The sequence below is a fragment of the Chinchilla lanigera genome, unplaced genomic scaffold (assembly GCF_000276665.1).
Source record: "Chinchilla lanigera isolate Chin_1 unplaced genomic scaffold, ChiLan1.0 scaffold00085, whole genome shotgun sequence".
Lineage (NCBI taxonomy): Eukaryota > Metazoa > Chordata > Mammalia > Rodentia > Chinchillidae > Chinchilla > Chinchilla lanigera.
The window spans coordinates 6,280,179-6,300,322 of record NW_004955486.1 but is presented as its reverse complement, the minus strand read 5'-3'; the positions used below and the strand labels follow the sequence as shown (position 1 = coordinate 6,300,322).

Sequence of the window (20,144 nt, the reverse complement as noted above, 5' to 3'; positions counted from 1 at the left end):
GATCCAGTCTGCCAGTCTGTTTCTTTTGATTGGTGGATTGAGACCATTAACGGATGGTTATAACTGATATATAATGACTTAGCTTTGCAATGTTATTTTCCTGTTGTTGGTTCCCTTTTCCCTCCCCCTCTGTTTAATTGCTTGCCTGACCTGGTGGATTCATTCTGTTGGGGTTCATAGAGTTGTAGTCCTTGTTACCTCTTTATAGAATATCCTTCAGAACCTTTGGAGTGCTGGTTTTGTGGTCATGAGTTTCTTCAGATGTTCTGTGTCGTGGAAATATCTTATTTCTCCATCAGTTCTGGAAGATAGTGTTGCAGGGTACATCACTGTGAGTTGGAGCTTGTTTTCTTTTATGGCTTGAAATACATCACTCCAAGTTCTCCTTGCCTTGAGGGTTTGTTGAGAAGTCTGCTGTGATTCTGATGGACTTTTTTCTTTTTTGTTTTTTTGTTTTTTCTCCGGTACCGGGAACCGAACACACAACCTTGTGCTTGCCAGGCAGGCGCTTTTGCCACTGAGCTAAATCCCCAGCCCCTGATGGACTTTTCTTTATAGGTGATTTGTTTCTTTTCTCTAACAGCTTTTAATGTTCTGTTCTTGTGTTGAATTTCTGAAATTTGACTATTATATGCCTTGGTGTAGATTATTTTTAATCATGGCTAATTGGAGTTCTACATGCCCCACTTACTGGTGTCAAATTCTTTTTCCACCTCATGGGAGGTTTTCTGCCATTACTTCTGTGAGCAGATTTTTTTATGTCATTTGTGCTATCTCTTGCTTTTTTATTGAATCAGCTCAATCTTATGTTATTCTTCTTTGCGTCATCCAGCACCTGTTGGGTTGATTTTTTTTATGGTCCCTTGCTATTTTAAAGAAATATAGCTAACTCCAATTCTATCTTCTAGGTCTGATTCTGTTTTCACATTGGCTCATTCTGCTGCATATACTTTCAATGGAATTCTTAGTCTCCTGGATATTTGCTTGAATCTGTTTCATGAATTTCATTTCTTTCCTATGTTGGGCCTTCATGATTTCCATCATTTTCCTAAGCTCCACTTTTTTAATCTGTATCTGCTATACAGTCACTATCCATGTTTTTCATTATGGTTACCATCTGTAGTTATCTGAGAAATTATGTCTGATGTGATTTTTTTCTAGACCCTTATTCATCTGCTTTGTTACTTCCATTGTTACCACTTCAGAGAGTGCAGGTATGTGGTTTTCAGATCATTCTGCCCCTTTGCCCCCTGGGTTTGCCTTTGGTGAACTGGAAGTCTAGGGTTGCATCTTATTTTTTTCAATTCAATTAAGTTTATTGGGGGGCTGGGGATTTAGCTCAGCGGCAAAAGCGCCTGCCTGGCAAGCGCAAGGTCGTGAGTTCGGTTCCCGGTACCGGAGAAAAACAAAAAAAACAAACAAAAAAAAAAGTTTATTGGTACAATTTAAGTATATATAATGATCGCATTCATCACAAAGAATTTATACCTGTAAATTATATGCACTTTGTGTGTGTGTGTGTGTGTGTGTGTGTGTTTTGGTGGGGGGGGGTTGGTACCAGGGATCTAACTGAGGACCTTGTGCTTGCCAGGCAGGTGCTTATGCCACTGAGCTATATCCCCCACCACTTGACATGCATTTTGTTTAAGTATGTTTTCTTTTTTTTAGTTTAATTCCTGGATTGATGCTTATAAATTGGTTATGGCAAGTAGCTTTATTGCTAGTATTTAGAACCCTTAGCCTACTTCTCAGAGGTGTCTTCCAGGTGTAGTTGGCCTTTGGGTTTTGAGTCTGTTGTAAGATCCTACCTCTTCAGTTCACGGGGGATGAGAAGTTGCTGCCTACTTGGCCTAGGCCCTGGTTCTTTGGCACTGGCCTATATTATTTTTTATGACCCTTGTGCAATCCCAGTGTTGGTGTACAAGGAAGAACAACTGATTAGAATAGTTACGTCCCCTTGGCTAAAGTGGTACAATCAGCAATAGCAGTAGTATCAAATACAGCCTAGAAAATGACAAACCATGGTAACTATTAATTTGCCACCTTTAACCACATGAACTAGATTCGTGGTTATATAACAAAATCTAAAATGAACCAGAAAAATTCTACACAATAAATATGCCCTCAATATGATGACTTTACCCTCAGGGCAGAAAATTTAAAAGATGTTCGGGGGAGAATAGAGAAATAGAAGACAAGGAAGAGATTAGAAGCAAGGCTGAAAGACAAAGCAGGATCACAAACACTTTGGGAACTGGTGCAGAAGAGGTAGGGAAATAGATAGAGAAGAGATCAAAGCAAGAATATAGCGGGGCATGGTGGTGCACACCTGTAATTCCAGCACTCAGGAAGCTGAGGCAGGAGGATCGTTGTGAGCTCAAGACCAGTCTGGGCTACAAAGTGAGCTCAAGGCCATCCTGAACTTCATAGTGAGACCTTGTCTGAAAAAGACAAAAAAAGAACAACAGAAAAAAGAAAAAAGTCCACTTCAAGGCATATCTCTGCTGTCACTGTTAGACAATGTGGGCAGACGGAGTCTAGTTCCAAGTTGATTAATTGCAGCAAGCCAGCCGTAGCTTTACGGCACGGTAGTGGAAAAGCCCACTGAGCCTGTACCTTTAGTCCCACTAGGGTTCAGGCTGGTTTCTGGCTGTGAGGGTGGAACCAGATGTGTTCAGCCTGCGACACTCCGTGTGCCTCCTACTGACTTGAACTCAGTTCCACCTCACCCTGACCCTGGGAGCCACTACAAGGAGCCTCTGCTGGTGGTGGGGGATGATGTCTCCACATGAGCCACACAGGGGGTGGGGGACCCCCACATGGGTTCTGGGGGAGGCCACGCCCACCTGGCATCCCCAGCACAACCAGCTCCTTGCAAGTGTGGGAGGCAGACCACGTGCAGAACTGGGCAAGGGTACAGAGGGAGGGGATGTTGAGGCTGGGCTGGACGATGCACCTGCTGGGAGGCCTGAAACAGCAGCCGAAGGAGAACCAGGAACCCCACAGTAGTTAAGAGAAATGCTGGAAGTGGCCTGTGTGCACTGGAGAGACAGAGAGAGTGGGTGTGGCACCCAGCTCCCTGTCTAACTGGTGTGAACACACCTTTCTCCCAGAGGCACCCTGGGCTTTCAATGGACTTGCCCTCCACCCACAGCGGAAACACTAGGGAGAGCAGCCATGTGGCCTGCCATGGTATGGTATGCATACCTGTATTCCCAGCACTATGGGAGGCTGAGGCAGGAGGATTACAAGTTGGTGCCTAACCAGGGCAAGTTAGTGATTTATCCAGTCTCTGTCTCAGAACAAAAAATAGAAAAGGGCTAGGGATGTAGCTTAGTGTGAAAACCCTGGGTTCAGTCCCCAGTACTGTTTAAAAAAAAAAAAAGGCTTGTGAATGTGGGTGTCATTGGGTGTGATCTTATATGGTGCTTTTCTCATATCCCGGTGGTTCTGTCCTATCGCCATGCTTTGGGGAAGCCCTGAGCAGCAGGGGGGTGCCCTGGGGGGCCTGGGAGGGGAAGTTGGTCCACCCACCCCAGGGCTCCGTACTGCTCTCTCTGCAGGCTGGCGAGGGGCTCAGGCCCAAGGTGCTGATGGGGCCCAGCTGCCCCCTCCCAGCAGGAAAGATGTTGGGGTTGCCAGTCCCCAGACTCACACCACTGGTGGAGGATGAGGACATACCCTTCACAGAGCACTACCCCTATGACTCCTACCAAGTTAGGGGCCCCCACTCCTTCCTCACCAGCTTGCAGTTAACTGTCCAGGCAGGGCTCTGCCCGGGGGGAAGTCCCTCTGCCCCCAGCAGGGGCCCTGACACTCAGGATGCCTCCAGGCAGGGCCTGCAGGGGAAGGTGCAGAGCCTGAAGAACCAGGTCTGGGAGCTGTACCCGGACCTCACCGAGCGCCATGCCCTCGTCAAGGCGGAGATCATGGGCGACCTCCTGCAGCTGGATGCTTGGATGGCCTCAGAGTAGGCCTCCACGGAGGGCTTTCAAGATGTCTTCCAGGAGGTAGCCACTCCCTGAGGGCCAGCCCCAGCACCCCACGTCAGGAGACAACCCAGGAAGGAAGGGAGTAAGAGGGGGCCCCATGAGACACCCCCATCCGGCAGGTTCTAGAACCCACCAAGAGCCTTCGCCACCAGGACCCACACGGAGGCAGCTGGGACTAAATGGCCCTCGGTGGCCACAGTGCCAGTGCCACCTCGGCAGGTGCTCACGGCAGAAGGGACTCCTGGGGGTGTCATGAGGTCCTCGGTGCATCTAAGCAGTGGAACACTTAGGAGGGGGCGGGGATTTCTTCAGCCCACGGCCAGGGCCAGCCGGGTCTGGGCCAGGCCGTCACACTCTGCTCGGGTGGGCATCAGGGCAGTTGGGCTGGCACAGGGCTCGTGGGTGTGCCCATCACCCGCCACGCCTGGCCAGGTGGACAGCCGTCCCTACCTCCCTCTGGGGATTGCATCTGCCCCGCCTGCCTCCTGCATGCCATTTCCTGCCTTTTTGGGGCCCACCGCCAGCAGCCCGGGAGAAAGTGTGTTCAGACCTGAGTTTACACAGCACCGCTGTACGCCGTCTCCACCCTAGGGTGCTCAGCAGACCGTCTCTAGGTGGAAATTCTCACCCGGGAAGGGCTTCCCTTGGAGGCCTTGCCCTGTGGTCTCTCAGCGTCGAAGGGTACCCCTGAGGAGCTCTAGCCCCATGATGTGACCCGCTCTCCCCTGCCCCGGCAGCCTGCATCTCACTTGGTGAGGTTCTCTGTCCACTCTTTGCTCAGTACCATGGCCCCTCTCCACCTGGAAATCCTTGTCCTGTGGCTTGGGCACATTTCTTTTTTAATTACTTGATTTCTTCATTTTTTCTCTTTTCAGGCTTCCCATGACCGAATGTTGACTTCCTTTTCACCTTTGCTATCTTTTGTCTCATACTTCCGGAGGATTTCCTCCTCATCTTCCAACACCGCCGTTTGGTAGTTCATTTCTGCCATCTTGGTTTTAATTTCCAAGAGCCTCTCCTTTTTCTTGTCTTTTCTTTCTTTCTTTTTTGTGTGTGCATGTGAGTTTTGTTTTGTTTTGTTTTTGTTTTTGAGACAGGCTCTCACTGTGTAGTCCAGGCTGGCCTTGAGCTTACTATGTAGCTGATCTTGAACTCACGGAGATCCTCCTGCCTCAGCCTCTAGAGCTGTGGGATTACAGACGTGCAGCACCACGCCCAGCTTCTTTTCCTTAAGTGACTTCATCCGGTTCCCCGGTTTTTCTTTTCTTTTTTCTTTCTGGTGCTACGGGTTGAGCCCAGGGCCTGGCACGTGGTACCAGCACACTAGCACGGAGCTGCACCCCAGTCTGTTCCCGGCAGCCTTGTCAGAGTGCAGACGCCCTAGGCCTTCCCACTCGACTCCCCTCCAAGTCCTCCTTTCTGATATCCCTGCTGCAGCGTCTCTGCGGCACCAGCTTCAGCAGGGGCCAGGACCTCAGTGCCACCCACACTCGGCCAATGGCATTGTGTACACTCAGCGCTCAAGCAGGAAGCCCGGAGAGGTCCTGCCTCCTTTCCTCAGCCCCATCTGTCCCCCTGTCCAGTGCACTAACCTCCCTGTTTCAGGCCACCCAGGTGCTTTCTACTGTGACCTCCAAGCCCAGCCCAGCCGCAGCTGACCGTCCTCAGCCCCGGCTGCCCGCCACACAGCTGTGACCTCTTCCAAGCCTGAGCCCCATCACAGAAGGGCTGCTGGTCCTCCTGGGCACCATTCCTGGCCCTCCTGCCCCCAGCAACACCCTGGTCACAGCGTCCTCCCATTCCACAAAGGGAGCTGGCCCGACCCCACCCCCATACCTCTGCCAGAAGCTTCCCGCTTCAGTGTCCTGTGCATTCTCCGCGCTTGGGTCCCAGCGGACATCACCAGAGAGGTCCCAGAACACCTTGACCAGTGTAGGTCTTGGTGATTATCACTCTGCCACCAGTCCTATGGGCTTTCTTCCTAACTCTGTGGTGTCTTCCTGGTCAGACCTGACCACCCTGTCCATTACCACAGCTGGTGGCTTTCCAGGCCTGGCAAGCGACTGGACCCTGGTAAATATTCCAGAACCAAAAGAGCGCCCTAGAGTGCTTACTTCAATGTTATTTTTTTCTAGACAGGCTCTCGCTGTGTAGTCCAGGCTGGCCTTGAACTGTGTAGCTCAAGCTGGCCTCGAACTCCTGTTGATCCTCCTGCCTCACCCTCTCAAGTGCTGGGATTACAGGTGTGCACCACCACACCTGGCTCTCAGGTGAGTTTTTGTGCAGTGAGCCTAAGGCCTCTCAGGGCCTGGCTCTGTAGCTTCTTGTAACATGGGTAAATAAGTGTAACTCCCAACCTGCTGCATGTCTGATCCACCGAGTTCGTGTGCCCCAGAGCTGAAGAATGAATCCTGAGGAACAATGGAGGTTAAGAGCAGGAAAACTTAGGGCTGGGGATATAGCTCTGCGGCATAAGCGCCTGCCTGGCAAATGCAAGGTCCTCAGTTCAATTCCCAGTACCACAAAAAAAAAAAAAAAAAAAAAAAAAAAAAAAAAAAAAAAAAAAAAAAAAAAAGAGTAGGAAAACTTATTAGGGAATGAAAATAGCTCCTGTGAGACAGGAGGGGCCCTGAGTGGATTGCTGCAGACCCCATTTTACAGAAGAAGATTTATAGAGCAAAATCACAAGGTGGGCACAATACAGGTCAAAACTAGGCTCAGCCGGTAAGATTATGAGTTTTAGCTACCTAGGTAATACTGATCCAGTGGGGAAGCAGGTCTTGAAGCAATTGTACCTGGAAAGAATAAGGGCCTCTTTATGAAGAGATGGAGCAGGGGTTCTGCCACCCACCTGGCTGACTGGTGTTAATGTTATTTGTTGTTTATCCCTCGGAGAGGCATGTAGGCCCAATCATTTCATCTTTTTTTTTTTTTTTTTGGTACCGGGAATCGAACTAGGACCTCATGCTTGCCAGGCAGGTGCTGCACCACTGAGCTGTATCCCCAGCCCAGTCATTTATTTCATCTTTATCTTGAGGCCTGACCTCTAACAGATGCACCTCTGGCCATAATTGTAATATGTTTTCATCCTCTGTATTGACTCCCCTGAGAGCCTAGCCCTGTCTGACTGCCTATCATATTTCTGTATTTCTAACTCTTCACTCCTTTGAAGAGGCACCCCTGACTGCCGTGAGGGGGCAAGGAGGGATGCGTGTTCTGATTACTTCTGGCACAAGGGGGTTGCAGTTGCAATCCGTAGTCAGAGATACTCCACAGAGGATCTATCTAAAGTCCCTCAAAAAACACAAAAAACAAAAAAGCACTCCATAGACACAGTTATTCTTGTCTTGGGCAGGTGTATATTAAGTCTGGAGGAGACAAGGCCAAAGAAACAGTTAAATATGCCTGTGCCAAGACCTATTTTACAGCATTTCATATCAAAGTCCACTTGGGGGTGCTCTAACATCACTTCTCCCTAGTGCTGTTATCTAACAAATCAAACAGGACAAGCAAGGAGCACCAATAAATTCAGCAACTAGTAAGTCCAAATGCAGCATACACAAAACAGGAATACAGCTTTTTGTTTGCAAAAGAAAAATGTCCTATTGAAGAAATATAATCTTCCCATGTTCTCAATTTAAATTTATCATCATTTTAACAAAAAAAGCATAAAGAAAAGACAACACATAAAAATTCAAAGTATAAGTAATTGACAAACAAGGATGACAATTTCTGATTCCCTAGATGACACAATCCAGAATCCAGGAAATAAAAGCAAACACAACTGTCTTGGTGGGAGCTCAAAATGATATAGGGGAAATACATGTAACTCTCAACTTGCTAGATTTCTTTTTTTGTTTGTTTTTTGTTTTTGTTTTTGTTTTTGTTTTTTCTCCGGTACCGGGAACCGAACTCACCACCTTGCGCTTGCCAGGCAGGCGCTTTTGCTGCTGAGCTAAATCCCCAGCCCCTACTTGTTAGATTTCTGATATGCGGTTTGTGTTCCCCAAAACCAAAGAATGAATTCTAAAGAACAATGGGGGTTAAGAGTCAGCAAATTTATTGGGAATTAAAAATAGTTCCTGGGAGATAGGAGGGGATCCTGAGTGGGTTGCTGTGGACCCCATTTTACAGAAGTTTTATAGAGCCAACTCACAAGGTGGGCACAACGTGAGACAAAACTAGGATCAACCAATAAGCTTACAAGTTTAGCTGCCAATAAGCTTACAAGTTTAGGTAATACTGATCCAATGGGGAAGCAGGCCACAAACGAAGTGGTCCTGGAAAGAACGAGGTTCTGGGGACCCACTGGGGCAATTGTTGTTTACCAGGTGAGCAGTTTCCCAGTCACTGTTCATTCCTGGGACATTTGGCCTGGTCCCTTTGTCTGTATCTTGAGGCCTGGCCTCCCACAGATGTGCCTCTGGCTGGCCACAGGTGTAACATGTCCTCAGCCTCTGCCCTTTCCCTCGAGGGCCCGGCCCTGTCTGACTGCCTGTAACATTTGTACCTAGCTTAGCTGTCTGTAATGCTAGCATCGCAGTACCTGTTCCCTCCACCCAGGTTCCAGGCACCTGTGGACGAGCTGTCAGAAAATCTCAACCTGTACAAAGACAACAGGTAAGGCAAGGTGCTGGCCAGGTAAAGCGAGTGATCCGATTTCAGAGACAAGCACAGGACCAAGGAAGCCTGTGGGTTTCATTTTCCCCTTGGGCTCCCTGGAAGGGACCAGCTCTGTGACCTGGCTGGGCCTCACTCTGTAAAGTGACTTTCTAGATGACATGTGAGTCTGGCAGGACCACTTTACAACAGTAAAGGGCTGTGGTTTCAAGCTCTGCCCTCGAGTGTAAACAGGGTTAGTCACTGGAGCAGTGTTTACTGAAATCCCTGCCAGGGGCAGGGAAGAGTATGCAGTGACACATCTGGTAATTCAGGCTGGTCGAACTCCCAGAGCTCTTCCAGCCTCAGCCTTCCGGGTACTGGGATTACAGGCGTGGCAGGGATGGCATCATTGTCAGGACTAGGGGAGGATAGAGGTTGCTGATCTGCCTAGAATCAGTGTACTGGGGGCATGGTAGACACCCACACACACACACACACAAGGCGCAGGGGCTCCTGGGAGCCTTGATTCAAAGAATTCAAAGCTCGGTGCCCGCCTTCCCCCCAGCGACTGCTGTTTGGGCCAGGAGCAGCTGTCTCCAAGGACGCTGCCCGGCAGTGAGATAAGAATCCTTGATAGGACATGGGTGTGGCTGGGTCCCCACCACACTGGGAGAATGACAGGAGGGCCAGTGCAGACCTGCCCAGGCTCAGCTGTCCCTTATGAAATATCCAGGGGACACCACAGACAAGAGGGAGAAGATGTCACAGCCCCAAAACATCGACCACGCCCTGAGCATTGTCCCAGAAGAGGCCATGCTGAAGAGAGATCATCTCAGACCCAAGCAGAAGAGCGGGCCGATGTCCCTGGGGAAGAGGACAGCTGACTTAGCAAAGGACCTGAGCACCCAAGACTGGGCCACTTAAACTGTTCCCCTTAATGTTCTTTTTTTTCTTTTGCAATACTGGGGATCAAACCCAAGGGCTCTCTACCAGTGAGCCACAGCCTCAGCTTTTTTTCTTTTTTGGTAAGGTCTGTGTACTTCAGGCTGACCTTGGACCCAGGCTGGCCTCCAACTCATGGTGATCTTCCTGCCTCAGCCTCCTGAGTGCTGGGATTACCACTGCTTATTTCTTAAAAAGGTAGTAACTGATCAGTAAACTCCGGAGACTCTGCAGTGGTCAGGTTGCTCCACTTCCTGTGCTCCCACGGCTTGAAGTCCTGGCCCCTTTCACAGCCACAAGCCCACCCTGGGCCTTCCCAGTCCGAGAAGTGAACGCACAGGTGGCAGCCCACAGGGGTCTGCATCTGTGTTCGGACCTGGCCACCAGCATGAACCTCCTCTGCCGCCGTACAGCGCCTGCATGGCTGTGAGGAATCCACCTGCGCCTGAGCCCTGGCCCCACTGTCGGCCTGGTGCCTCGGACGTTCCACCCAGCAACCCAAGCAGTGGCTCACAGCAGGGCAGAGCTCAGGAAGCCAGGAGAGCAGCTGGCAGCCCTGTGGCACAGGGTCACCACAAGGCCTCAGATTCTAAGCTACTGCTGCCCCCGCCCCTTGGGTTGGTAGGGCTGTGGCACAACCATATTTTGTTTTGTTGAGACTGTGTCACCTTCTGTCCTTCACGCTGGCCTCCAACTCATGGCAATCCTCCTGCCTCAGCCTTGTGAGTGCTGGGACTTCAGGCATGCAACACCCGACTGGCTCTTAGCAACCCTTTTTTGAAGTTGTTTATTCCTGGTAATTTTCTATTTCTATATAGTACCTCTGTAATTAAGAGTAGCTTAATAAATGCTTAAAAAGTTACTCTAGAATGTACAAGCTTTGGAGGCTAAATGATGCCCAGATAGCTGTACATTAAGCAGATACCCAGTTTAATTTGGTTGTCTGAACAGCACGCAGGCCTGTGCACAGGGGTGGACATCAGGATGGACACGCAGCTGTCACCTCAGCCCTCGGGGCCCGGGCTGCTCTATGGCCTGGAGCAGGACGTTCACCCCTCAAAACACCAAAGCCCTGCAGGCAGCCGAAGGGCGAAGGGAATCCAGCTCCCCAGACCAGCCGGGGGCAGACACCAGACCTGAGGCTGGTGGCTCTGGACCCCCGGGTCGCCTGTGATCGGCACCCCACACAACCACACTGCTGCTCACGGTGAAATCAAATACAGTTTTATTGATTTAAGAACTGGGAATAATCATCAGTATCTGTGAAAGAAAATTCCATTTAAAATATTTAAATAAACATTTCTGTATGTAAACAGAAGAGTAGAACAATTACTCCGTAAGTCCCTCTCTGTGGCGGGGCCTCCCACGGCAGGCACGGGATGAGCCCTTCCCACCGAGACAGAGAGGCTGAGGTCGCCTAACCTTGCTGAGCCGCTACGGAAGCGAAGTACAGTGGGGTCGCAGCTACCTAAGGCAGCGAGAAAGTGCAGAGAAGGAAGAGGGCTCGCTGTGCCTGCAGCGGGGCTGTGACCAGGGAGCTGGGGCTGACGCCTGCCAGAGCCAGACTGGGCCGATCGTTTGCACCACGAACCGTGCTGTCCTCCCAGGCCACAGAACAGTTCAGTGTTGTTAGGCTCCAGAAGCGGCCTGCACCAAGGAAGGGATGCTGGGGCTGACCTTGGCCTTCTGCCTAGGGGTCACCGCTACCGCTTCTGCAGACGGCCACCCGGCAGCAGTTCCTGCAGGGTCTCACGAGGTGCTGTTCAGCGTGGCCTTGTTTCTGAGCTCGTCCATTCCCGTTCCCCACGTAACTCTCCACTTGGCCCGGAAGCTGAGGAAGCCATGCTGTGCTGGGGGAAAGGCTACCTCCCCAAGCCCCTGGAGTTACTCCCTGAAGCACAGCAAAACACAACAGTCTCCTGGGGCGCAAGGCAGCACTGCAAAACCCCAAGACCCGAGCTCCTTCACTCCTGGGTCTGGCATGAAGATCGGCTTTCTGGCCTCTGGAAGACGGAGGCTGGCATCAAATGCCAACACCCCGCCTTACCACGTGCAGTGCCAGGGGCCATCATTAGCTGCTCCCCATCCATCAAACAGGTAACCCCACAGCCCCCATGGGGGCTGGGGGCTGGGGGCTGGGGCCTGGACCAGTCCAGCTCGGACGCAGCTGCGAAGTACATTCCCTCAGAGCACCCAGATGCTGCCAGAATCTCACCACATCCGCCACAGTCCAGCCCTGGGAGCAGCGGCTGCTTCAGTAACTATGGTTTGGGGCAGCTGGGGACGGGTTTGACTCGTGTTCCCACAATGAGTGATGCGTCTGACGTCCCCCCGAGGCCTGGCTCCCTCTGAGGTCACCAGGGCCGATGGGTCTCGAGCCAGCAGGGTTCGCGCTGGCAGTCGACAAACCCATTGAGCCTCTTTGGTATATAGAACAATGAGAAAGATAAGCCATGGAATCTAGAAAAAAAGCAATGTTTCTGAGCCGGTAAAATGCTCTTTTGAATATACATGTTAGGGATCTGCGCAGGGAACCAAGCAGCCCACGTGGCTGCCACTTTCACAGCACAGAACTGCAGTACGTCAGATGTGAGATGCCAAACACTGGTATTCTAAGTCCTCACCACAGCCCTGGGAGGCAGGTGGTACGGGCCCCACCCTGCAGGTGGGGAGCTACACGTCAAGGGTCTGGTGGCTCCTCAAAAGCCATGGTGTGTGGTGGCCCACAGGCAAACGCTACCCTCACCCGTGCTCCCGCAAAGCTGCCTGGGAGGGTTCACACCAAGACCAAGTTCCTGTCTAGCCCAGGATTCACCAAGGATTAAGCAAGGGTCTCAGCTGCCTGACTCATTAAGGCAGTTCCTCTCCCCAAACTTGCGGGACAGAGATGCCCACAGAACCTCGGCTGGGATGATGTGCTCTGTTTAAGATTGTTTTCAGGAGTGGACGTGCCGGCTTGGTTATGTGCTGGATCCCTTTGGGAGAGGCAGCTTGAACCAGCACTGGGGAGGACGAGAACCCAGAAAACACTGCTGGATGGATTCACATGGAGACGCAAAAACGCGAGCTATGGGAAAATGAGAGCAGAATCCCAAATAAATGGACAGCAGGGAATTCCTCAAGGGTTAGCAGTGTCTGCGTACAGCAGTAAGCACTTCCTGGGTAAAGTGACACATCTGTGAACTGCCTGTCATCAGAAACAGGACAGCAAGAGCCAGGACCCCCGGGAAGCTCCCAGGGCCCACCGTCCCCCGGCCTAGCATGCCACAGTCACCTAAAGCCACCGGCCAAATTGTGTCAGGGTCTGTGCTTACTTGCTGACAAACACAAGCTGGAGCTAGGAAGCTCCAGGGAGGCCCTTTGCATTTATCCTGCTATTTACAGAAAACAGATGTGTGGGTACGGTTAAATGCATGAGGGGTCACAGGGTTAGAAGGGTCTTGAGAGTTATGCGGATGTACATGCATTGAAGGACACGATAGAGGTTAAACCTGTGCTGTGGTGCTTTTCTGTGAAATTAAAAGTTTTCAGTGCATTTTTAATGCGGACACGCAGCGACACCCACCACCCTCGGCAGCAGACTTGCTGCTGAGCCGTGTGCACCTCTCCTGAGAAGGCCTGGATGTCATGCAAACACACGGTGGTCCTGGGGGCACTGCCGTGTGGCCCAGGTCCTCACCTGGTCACTTGGGAAGTGGTACTGATGAATATTGCTGTGATTCGCTCCACGTTCCTTGGAAACCCCTGCCCTACCTGGGTTTAGCACAAGAGTGCTCCAGTGGGGCTTTGGGTCCTAAGGCCTTCCGACCGTGTGGTCTTGGGTGACATTCCCGAAGAGTAATTAGTGACATAGAAAATGATTAAGAAAATCCATTCTGCAGTGGCCGACCAGTGCGCTTCTGTCCCGGTGGTCGGTCCCACCTGGCCCTGCCCATCATAGCTCCACCTTGACCCCCTTTATGAAGGGCAGGCCCGTGGGCACCCGCTTCTTATACTCTAAGTAGTCCTCTCCAAAGAAGTGGATCAGCGAGATCTCCTCTTCCTCAGTTCGATCTCGGAAGAAGCGCCACACGGTCAGGGCATAGACGACCCCACAGATGGGGTTACACAGCATCACCTAGCAGAGAAAACAGTAAGAGGGTCATGGTTGGAGTGGGCCAGTATCTAAGCACCTTTGTCTCTCTCTACTTGTGGCCATCCTCCCGTCTCAGCCTCCCAAGTGCGAGGGTTACGGGCATGCACCAGTACGGCCGCCAGCATCTGTCTCTGATACCTATAGGACTCCTCTCCATGGGCACAGGAGACCCAGTACTCAGGTTCTCCGGGAGCCGGGGTGTCATTAACAGAACTCAGCCCGTGACACCACTGTGGCTGTGGGTTTTTCCTGCTGTCCTGCTGTTCCTCTTAGGGGAGAGTCCCAAGTTACACGGCAAGATCGACCTCTTGGGTTCCAGTGCTTGGGTCAGGTGGACGGACCCCTCCTGCCCCAAGTGTGACCGCCTCTCACAGGAGCTGGTCCTGGGCCCCCATTCCTGGACACGCTTGTCCTGCCTCTGGCCCCACAGCCAGCTCGTGGGTCTGAGTCTCGGGTGGCCCAGGTGAGCTTCCAGAACCCTCCTCCCGCAGGTCGCTTGGTCCCAGACAGCTCCAATGCCTAAACCCCAGCCAAGCCTCAAGCCTCACCTGGCCTGCTGCACACGGCCTCCCATCTCCCCGTGTCCCTTACCCGCCTCCTGCACTCCACAAGCTCTCCCCACTGAGCCAAAGCCAAATAGCCTGCTAAGGCCCAGAGCAGCCCTGCGCCTTAAAGGCTTTCTGTGCTGCTGGAGCGCCTGCTAAGCACCCTGCTGGCTCTGAGTGCTGGTCCCCCAGACACAGCGTCTCCCCGGGTGAGCGCTTCCACCCGGGAACGAGCAACACCCCCGACCTCTCCCTGTTGTGTGCTATCCCGGCACCATGCCAAGCCCTTCTCAAGGTGAAGCCATTCAACCCACGACAGCGCTCAGAGCAGTGACCAATCCCTGTAACGTGTGAGGGCAGGGAGGCCAAGGAGTGAGCGTCAGACCGAGGACAGCGCTGGCCAGTGACTCCGGAGCCCGCATCTTCACACCCGGGGGACGTGCCCTTGGGAATACACGTGCCAGTCCCAGGCCGCACATCGCTACTCAGCCAGGAAGTGGATCTAGTCATGGCCGGGGTTACCAATAAGATAGAAATAAAGCTCTGCAGAAAGTGAGGGAAGGGTCAGTACAGGAAAGGCAAGCTCCATTTATACACGTGGGTGCTGGGTGCAACGTGAGAAACACCTGTAACCTAAAAGGGACATGGTAGGCAGGTGTCTCGGACACACCACATTCGCTGGCTATAATCAATTTGTTCTCAGGCAATGTGACTGCTAAGGTGACAGTGTTAATAGAAAGCGTGTGTGTGTGTGTGTGTGTGTATGGTAATGGGGATTGAACCCAGGGCCTTTGCACTGAGCTCCATCCTTAGCCCTTTTCATTTTTTATTTTGAGATAGGGTCTTGCTAAGTTGCTAAACTGCCCACGGTGCACTCAAACTTGTGATTCTCCTGCCTCAGCTTCCCAGAGTGCTGAGATTACAGAGGTGCACCCCCACACCCAGCTAAAAACACCAAAGTTTTAAAACAAATGCTGTGTGGTTATCTGTCCCTACTACGTAACACTGGAGGTCACCAGTGTCCTGGGGGTCCCAGGAACCTTGGCTGGATTTTCCCCAAAGAGGGGATGAATGGTCCAAACTCATATCGTGTTCCTTGGCCAAGCTTTGCTAAGTCCAAGGGTACAGAGGCAAGAACCACCCATGAATGGCTGAGGGTGCACCTTCCCATAATCCCACCCCTCCTCCCACTCTGGGGTGCTCCAGAGCTAGACTAGGAGGCAGCAAAGGGGCGCGGGTGGGGTGGCAGCACGGGGAGTCACCAAGGGTGTATGATGCCCAGGTTATAACTACATGGTAAAAACCTTAAGGACTAAATTTATTTTCCTGCTAGGCGTGGTGGCGCATGCCTCTAACCCTAGCACTCGGGAGGTTGAGGCAGGACTGCTGCAAGTCTGAGGCCAGCCTGGGCTACATAACAAGACCCAGCCTCAAAAAGCAGCTACCTAGGGGCTGGGGATTTAGCTCAGCAGCAAAAGCGCCTGCCTGGCAAGCGCAAGGTCGTGAGTTCGGTTCCCGGTACCGGAGAAAAACCAAAAAAAAAACCAAAACAGCTACCTAGCAAGAACCTGTCTTAATTAATTAACTAATTTAAAAAAAACAAGAAAAGAAAAAAATCAAAGAAACATGCCAGGGAGTACAGGTTGCAGGAGACCAGGGACCTTGTGAATACAGGAAAAGAGACTGAATTGTACCTTTCAAATGTGAATTTTACAGCTCAACTGTATTTCAATTTAAAATCCAAGACAGTAAATTAACGGCAACCAGCGTCATCTCTGATACCATACCTGGGTACCAATACTCCAGTAGAACCAGCCCACGTAGGACGGGTGCCGGAACCAGGCATACACCCCGCTCGTCACCAGAGTGTGGGTGTCTGACTTCTCATTCTGCACCACGTGGTTGAAGTTGGAGCCCGCGGTGAACATGGCGGCCTTGCGCAGGCATTCGCCGAAGACCACCATGAGCAGCCCCGTGGCGCTGAGCCAGGTGATCTGCTTCAGCTCTGTGGAGAGACCACAGGGACCATGGGGACTGAGAACCCGGGACTGTGCAGCCCCTACCTCGCTGCTCACAAGCAACGGATTTCCTTGCTCAAAGAAAGAAGCGTCGGGAAACACGCCAGGGGCAATTAGCGTCGGTCAGCACATTATAACTGGAGGAGAGAAAACAGCACTGTAAGCTGCTGTTCATCCATGCACTTTGAAACGCCAACTGCACGGCAGTCTTCCCCTCCAAGGCTGACGGGTGCTCAGCTCTCGTCCCCAGCCCCAGGTTTGTGTCCTTCTCTTTGGGATAAGCACAGGTGAGAAAAGTGGGGAAGGGGCCAGGGTCCCACCCAGAATCCTGGCAGCCACAGCTGTTGTCTGCATCCGCAATAGGAAGTTTGATTTCAGAGTTTGATTTCAGAAGTTTGATTTCAGAAGTTTGATTTCAGATTTCTGCTCCACATGCAGAAGTTGCTGCTAATGAAAACTTCGTGTGAGATTCCTCCTGTCACAGAAAATGAGTGGTTGGGGTCACACCCATCACGGAGACCTCACTTTAGATAGTGCACTATGTTACGCAAAGCTTAAAGCAAAAGGTCAACATGTCCCCGATTCAAACTCCCGAAGTGGAATTCTCGAGCGGAGCCCGTCCTTTATAAATAGCTTAGTGAGGAGGACAGAGGGCTGGGGACAATCGCTCAGGGGAGCTTAGGACTGAAAGGTGAAACAATGTCACCGTCCTCAGCACGCATGGCAGCTGCCCTTCTTGCTGCCGGCAGGGAAAGTGGGGCGCACTAACCTGGCCAAAAGATATTTTCAAGCGTGAACTCTATCCAAGAAGAAAGAGCAGCCACTGTGTACTCCAGACTGTGATTCAGGAGGAAGGAATCCAAGGACAGGCTTTTGGGGTTATTGACAGCTGTCACCAAGTACTCAGAGTAGTGGAACAATGACAGCGAGCACACATACCTATTTAAAAAGAAACAGCGGTAAACTGGGGCAAGGGAACCGAGTTAGCCAGACACAGGAGTAGATCTGGACCTGAACTGTCTGTCCCTAGTTCTGTGACAAGGTCCTGTTAAAAGTCTGCCCGTGCGGACATCAGGTGCCCGAATGTAAAGCATGTACTCCCTCTGATTCGCAGAAAGTGGGGTTTTTAAGTGGAGGTGTCATGATCTTGAATGTCACAGACAAAAAACCCAAATAACCTCCATAGGTGAAGGAGATATTATGGACCTTTAAGTCCTTGTAAAATGACAACATACGTTTTAAAATGAAAGAGAGAAATAGCAACATAAAGTAGTGATGTATGTCGGAAACAAAATTCAACAAAACTAATAAAATAATTTCAGCAAAGAAGGATTAGATGGCTCAGCATACTGATAGTAGGAGATAAAGCTCTTTACCTTGAAGCCATGGTTCATATCCAGGTCAGAGACTAGAAGGCTCAAGGGACTGAAATCATAGTGTAGGGGAAAATCCTACTGTGGCTGGGGGGTGCACTAGCCGTGACCTAATAGAAATCGGAGATGGAAAAGGCTTAGGAAGGCCGGCCAGAGTCTGTCCCTTCCCGTCACCGAGGACCTGCACCCCCTTCCGGGAAGGGCTCGGCACCTCACTGAACGCTGTCCCAGCAGCTGCCGTGAGGGCACCTTTAGGGAGAGTGCCAGGGAGACCTGTTTTTCTGCAACAGAGTCCACCAATGGGCACGAGCGTACAAAGTCCGAACTGTGGGCATCTAGGTGGAAGACCAAAAGGACCCTGAAGAGCCTTCTGCCTGCCCATCAGACATAAGAGGCAGGGACAAGGCAATGCCACACTGACCCTCTGCGCTGTCCACCCTCGCCTCAACACCATCACCCCCCAGGACTTCTTACCAGCCAAAGTGATTCCAAGAGGACTGGCTAAAACTAAGCAGCACGCCACAGCCGAACACAAAGCCAAGGAAGCAAGCTCGGATTGCTATCTGAAACGGACCCAAAAGAAGCCCAAGTCACCGGCTGTTCTCAGAGTCCAAACCCAGCCTTATGACCTTCCTGGGATAAGCAGGTCACCAGCAAGCAAAGGCAGCCCCTTTGCACAGAGGCTAAGAGGGTAAAGTGGGGCTACCTGGGTTCAAATCCTGCACCAGACCCCTCTGGCTATCGGGCCTTGTATTTCAACTCTCTGGACCGCGGCGTGCTCCTGCACACCACAGGGTAACAATCTAGGACTGCTGGGAGGTGGACCTGTGCATAAACTGTTGCATACATTGTAGCTGCCATCACTATTACTGCTATTATTATCAGGGCTGTGGGAAACTGCTTAAAGTTTGTTCCTCCGGCTTGGGCAGATGTTCCCAAGTCTGGGACTCTGGTGGGGACACCTGAGATTCAGTGCCCTGCCTCCTCCGAGAACCCGGGCCTTTGACCTCAGACCTCGCAGCAGGTGAGACTCCACACCTTACATTACATAAAAAACCTCGTGGGCTCGCTCGCTCCCACCCCCTGCGCATCTGCGGCAGCTGCTGAGCTGCACGAACTGCAATTTAACACCCACGGCCGGGAGAGGCGGGGTCCCTCCGCGACCTGAGCAACACGCCCGTAGGAGGCAGCCCTGGACTCGCGGGAAGATGTGGCCAAGCGAACGGCGGCAGCCCGGGACCCCCGCCCGGCTTCGACCCGGACCTCTGCCTGCCGGGTCCTGATCCTGACCCCAACTCCTACCAGTGCAGTTCCAATCCTGAGCCCAGCCTCGAGCCGGACCCCTGCCTGCCGGGTCCCGATCCTGACCCCAACTCCTACCAGTGCAGTTCCGACCCTGAGCCCAGCCCCGACCCTGGCCCTCGCCTGCCGGGTCCCGACCCCGACCCCTGCCTGCCGGGTCCCGATCCTGACCCCAACTCCTACCAAGAGCAGTTCCGATCCTGAGCCCAACCCCGACCCTGGCCCTCGCCTGCAGGGCCCCGACCCCGACCCCGACCCCTGCCCGGCCCGCACCTGGTAGCGCGGCGGCCGGTAGAGCAGGAGCAGCAGCGCGTTGAGCCCCGCCACGTAGAGCGCCAGCCCGGTGCGGCCCTGCAGGCCGGCGCGCGTGAGCAGCGGCAGCGCAAGCACCGAGGCGCCCAGCAGAAAGGTGGCCAGACTGAGGCGCGCCTCCGAGCCCGGCGGAGCCCGCGCCGCACAGCCCGCCATGGCGCAGGGCGGCGGACCAGCCCGCGACCGACAGGCAGGCGCAGACCGTAGCCCGGGAAACCCGCGCGGCCGCGCCTGCGCACTGTGCCGCTGACGCTAGCCGGGAAGGGAGCTGCCCGGAACTGCGCGCCGTCTGAGAGCTCTCGCGAGAACGCCACCCCGAGCGGCCAGTGGCCCAAATTTGGCAAGAGCGCCCCGCCCAGCCACGCCCCGTCGTCCCCGCCCTTCCGGGCTCTTTGGGGTCCCCCACGCCCCGGCGGCCCTCGGCGGGGCCCGGGGAAGCTTCCGAGGGCGTCTTCTAAGAGTGGGCCCCAAACTCCACACAGACAGTTCCTGTCCGGATGAACAACTCGAGCTTAGGAACGACCCTGGCCCCGCGTCGCCCCCGCCGCGGATCCCCTTAATTGCGCAGGCGCGAGGGAGGTCTGCGGGGCTCGGGACGCCCGGGCGACCCCGCCACGGAGCTTAGCCGCTCGCCTAAACCCGGAGGCGGGACGGCGGTGATGTCAGGGCGCGCTGCGGTTTATTACAGAAGGAGAACGCAAAACTTTGCGGTGCGATCCTGTTTTCACATGGGGGGAAGAGAAGCATGCACTTGGGCCTGGGGAAATGATCGAAATATTAGCCACAATGATTTAATTCCTTTAAGGGCACACTTACCACTTTCAACTTCTATCACCCCGGCCACTCGGGAGGCTGAGGCAGGAGGATGGCAGTTCCGAGGCCAACCTGAGCAACTTATCGAGACCCTGTCTCAAAAATATACT

At 52.8% G+C, this 20,144-nt stretch overlaps 1 protein-coding gene and 1 long non-coding RNA gene across 2 annotated transcripts; one reads left to right on the top strand and one right to left on the bottom strand.

The window, feature by feature from the left end:
* The first annotated feature begins 6,235 nt into the window (after positions 1-6,235).
* LOC102013726 lies at positions 6,236-9,600 on the top strand. The gene is made up of 3 exons (XR_001231137.1): positions 6,236-6,262; positions 8,556-8,612; positions 9,328-9,600. It is a non-coding gene; the product is annotated as an uncharacterized LOC102013726 (long non-coding RNA).
* A 1,138-nt stretch (positions 9,601-10,738) lies between these two features.
* Positions 10,739-19,485, bottom strand: Icmt (isoprenylcysteine carboxyl methyltransferase). The gene is made up of 5 exons (XM_005404099.2): positions 19,183-19,485; positions 18,082-18,170; positions 17,004-17,173; positions 16,004-16,221; positions 10,739-13,653 (listed from the first exon to the last, which is right to left on the bottom strand). The coding sequence occupies exons 1-5, from the start codon at positions 19,375-19,377 to the stop codon at positions 13,471-13,473; spliced, it is 855 nt and encodes a 284-aa protein (XP_005404156.1). The 5' UTR covers positions 19,378-19,485; the 3' UTR covers positions 10,739-13,470.
* Positions 19,486-20,144: the final 659 nt, after the last annotated feature.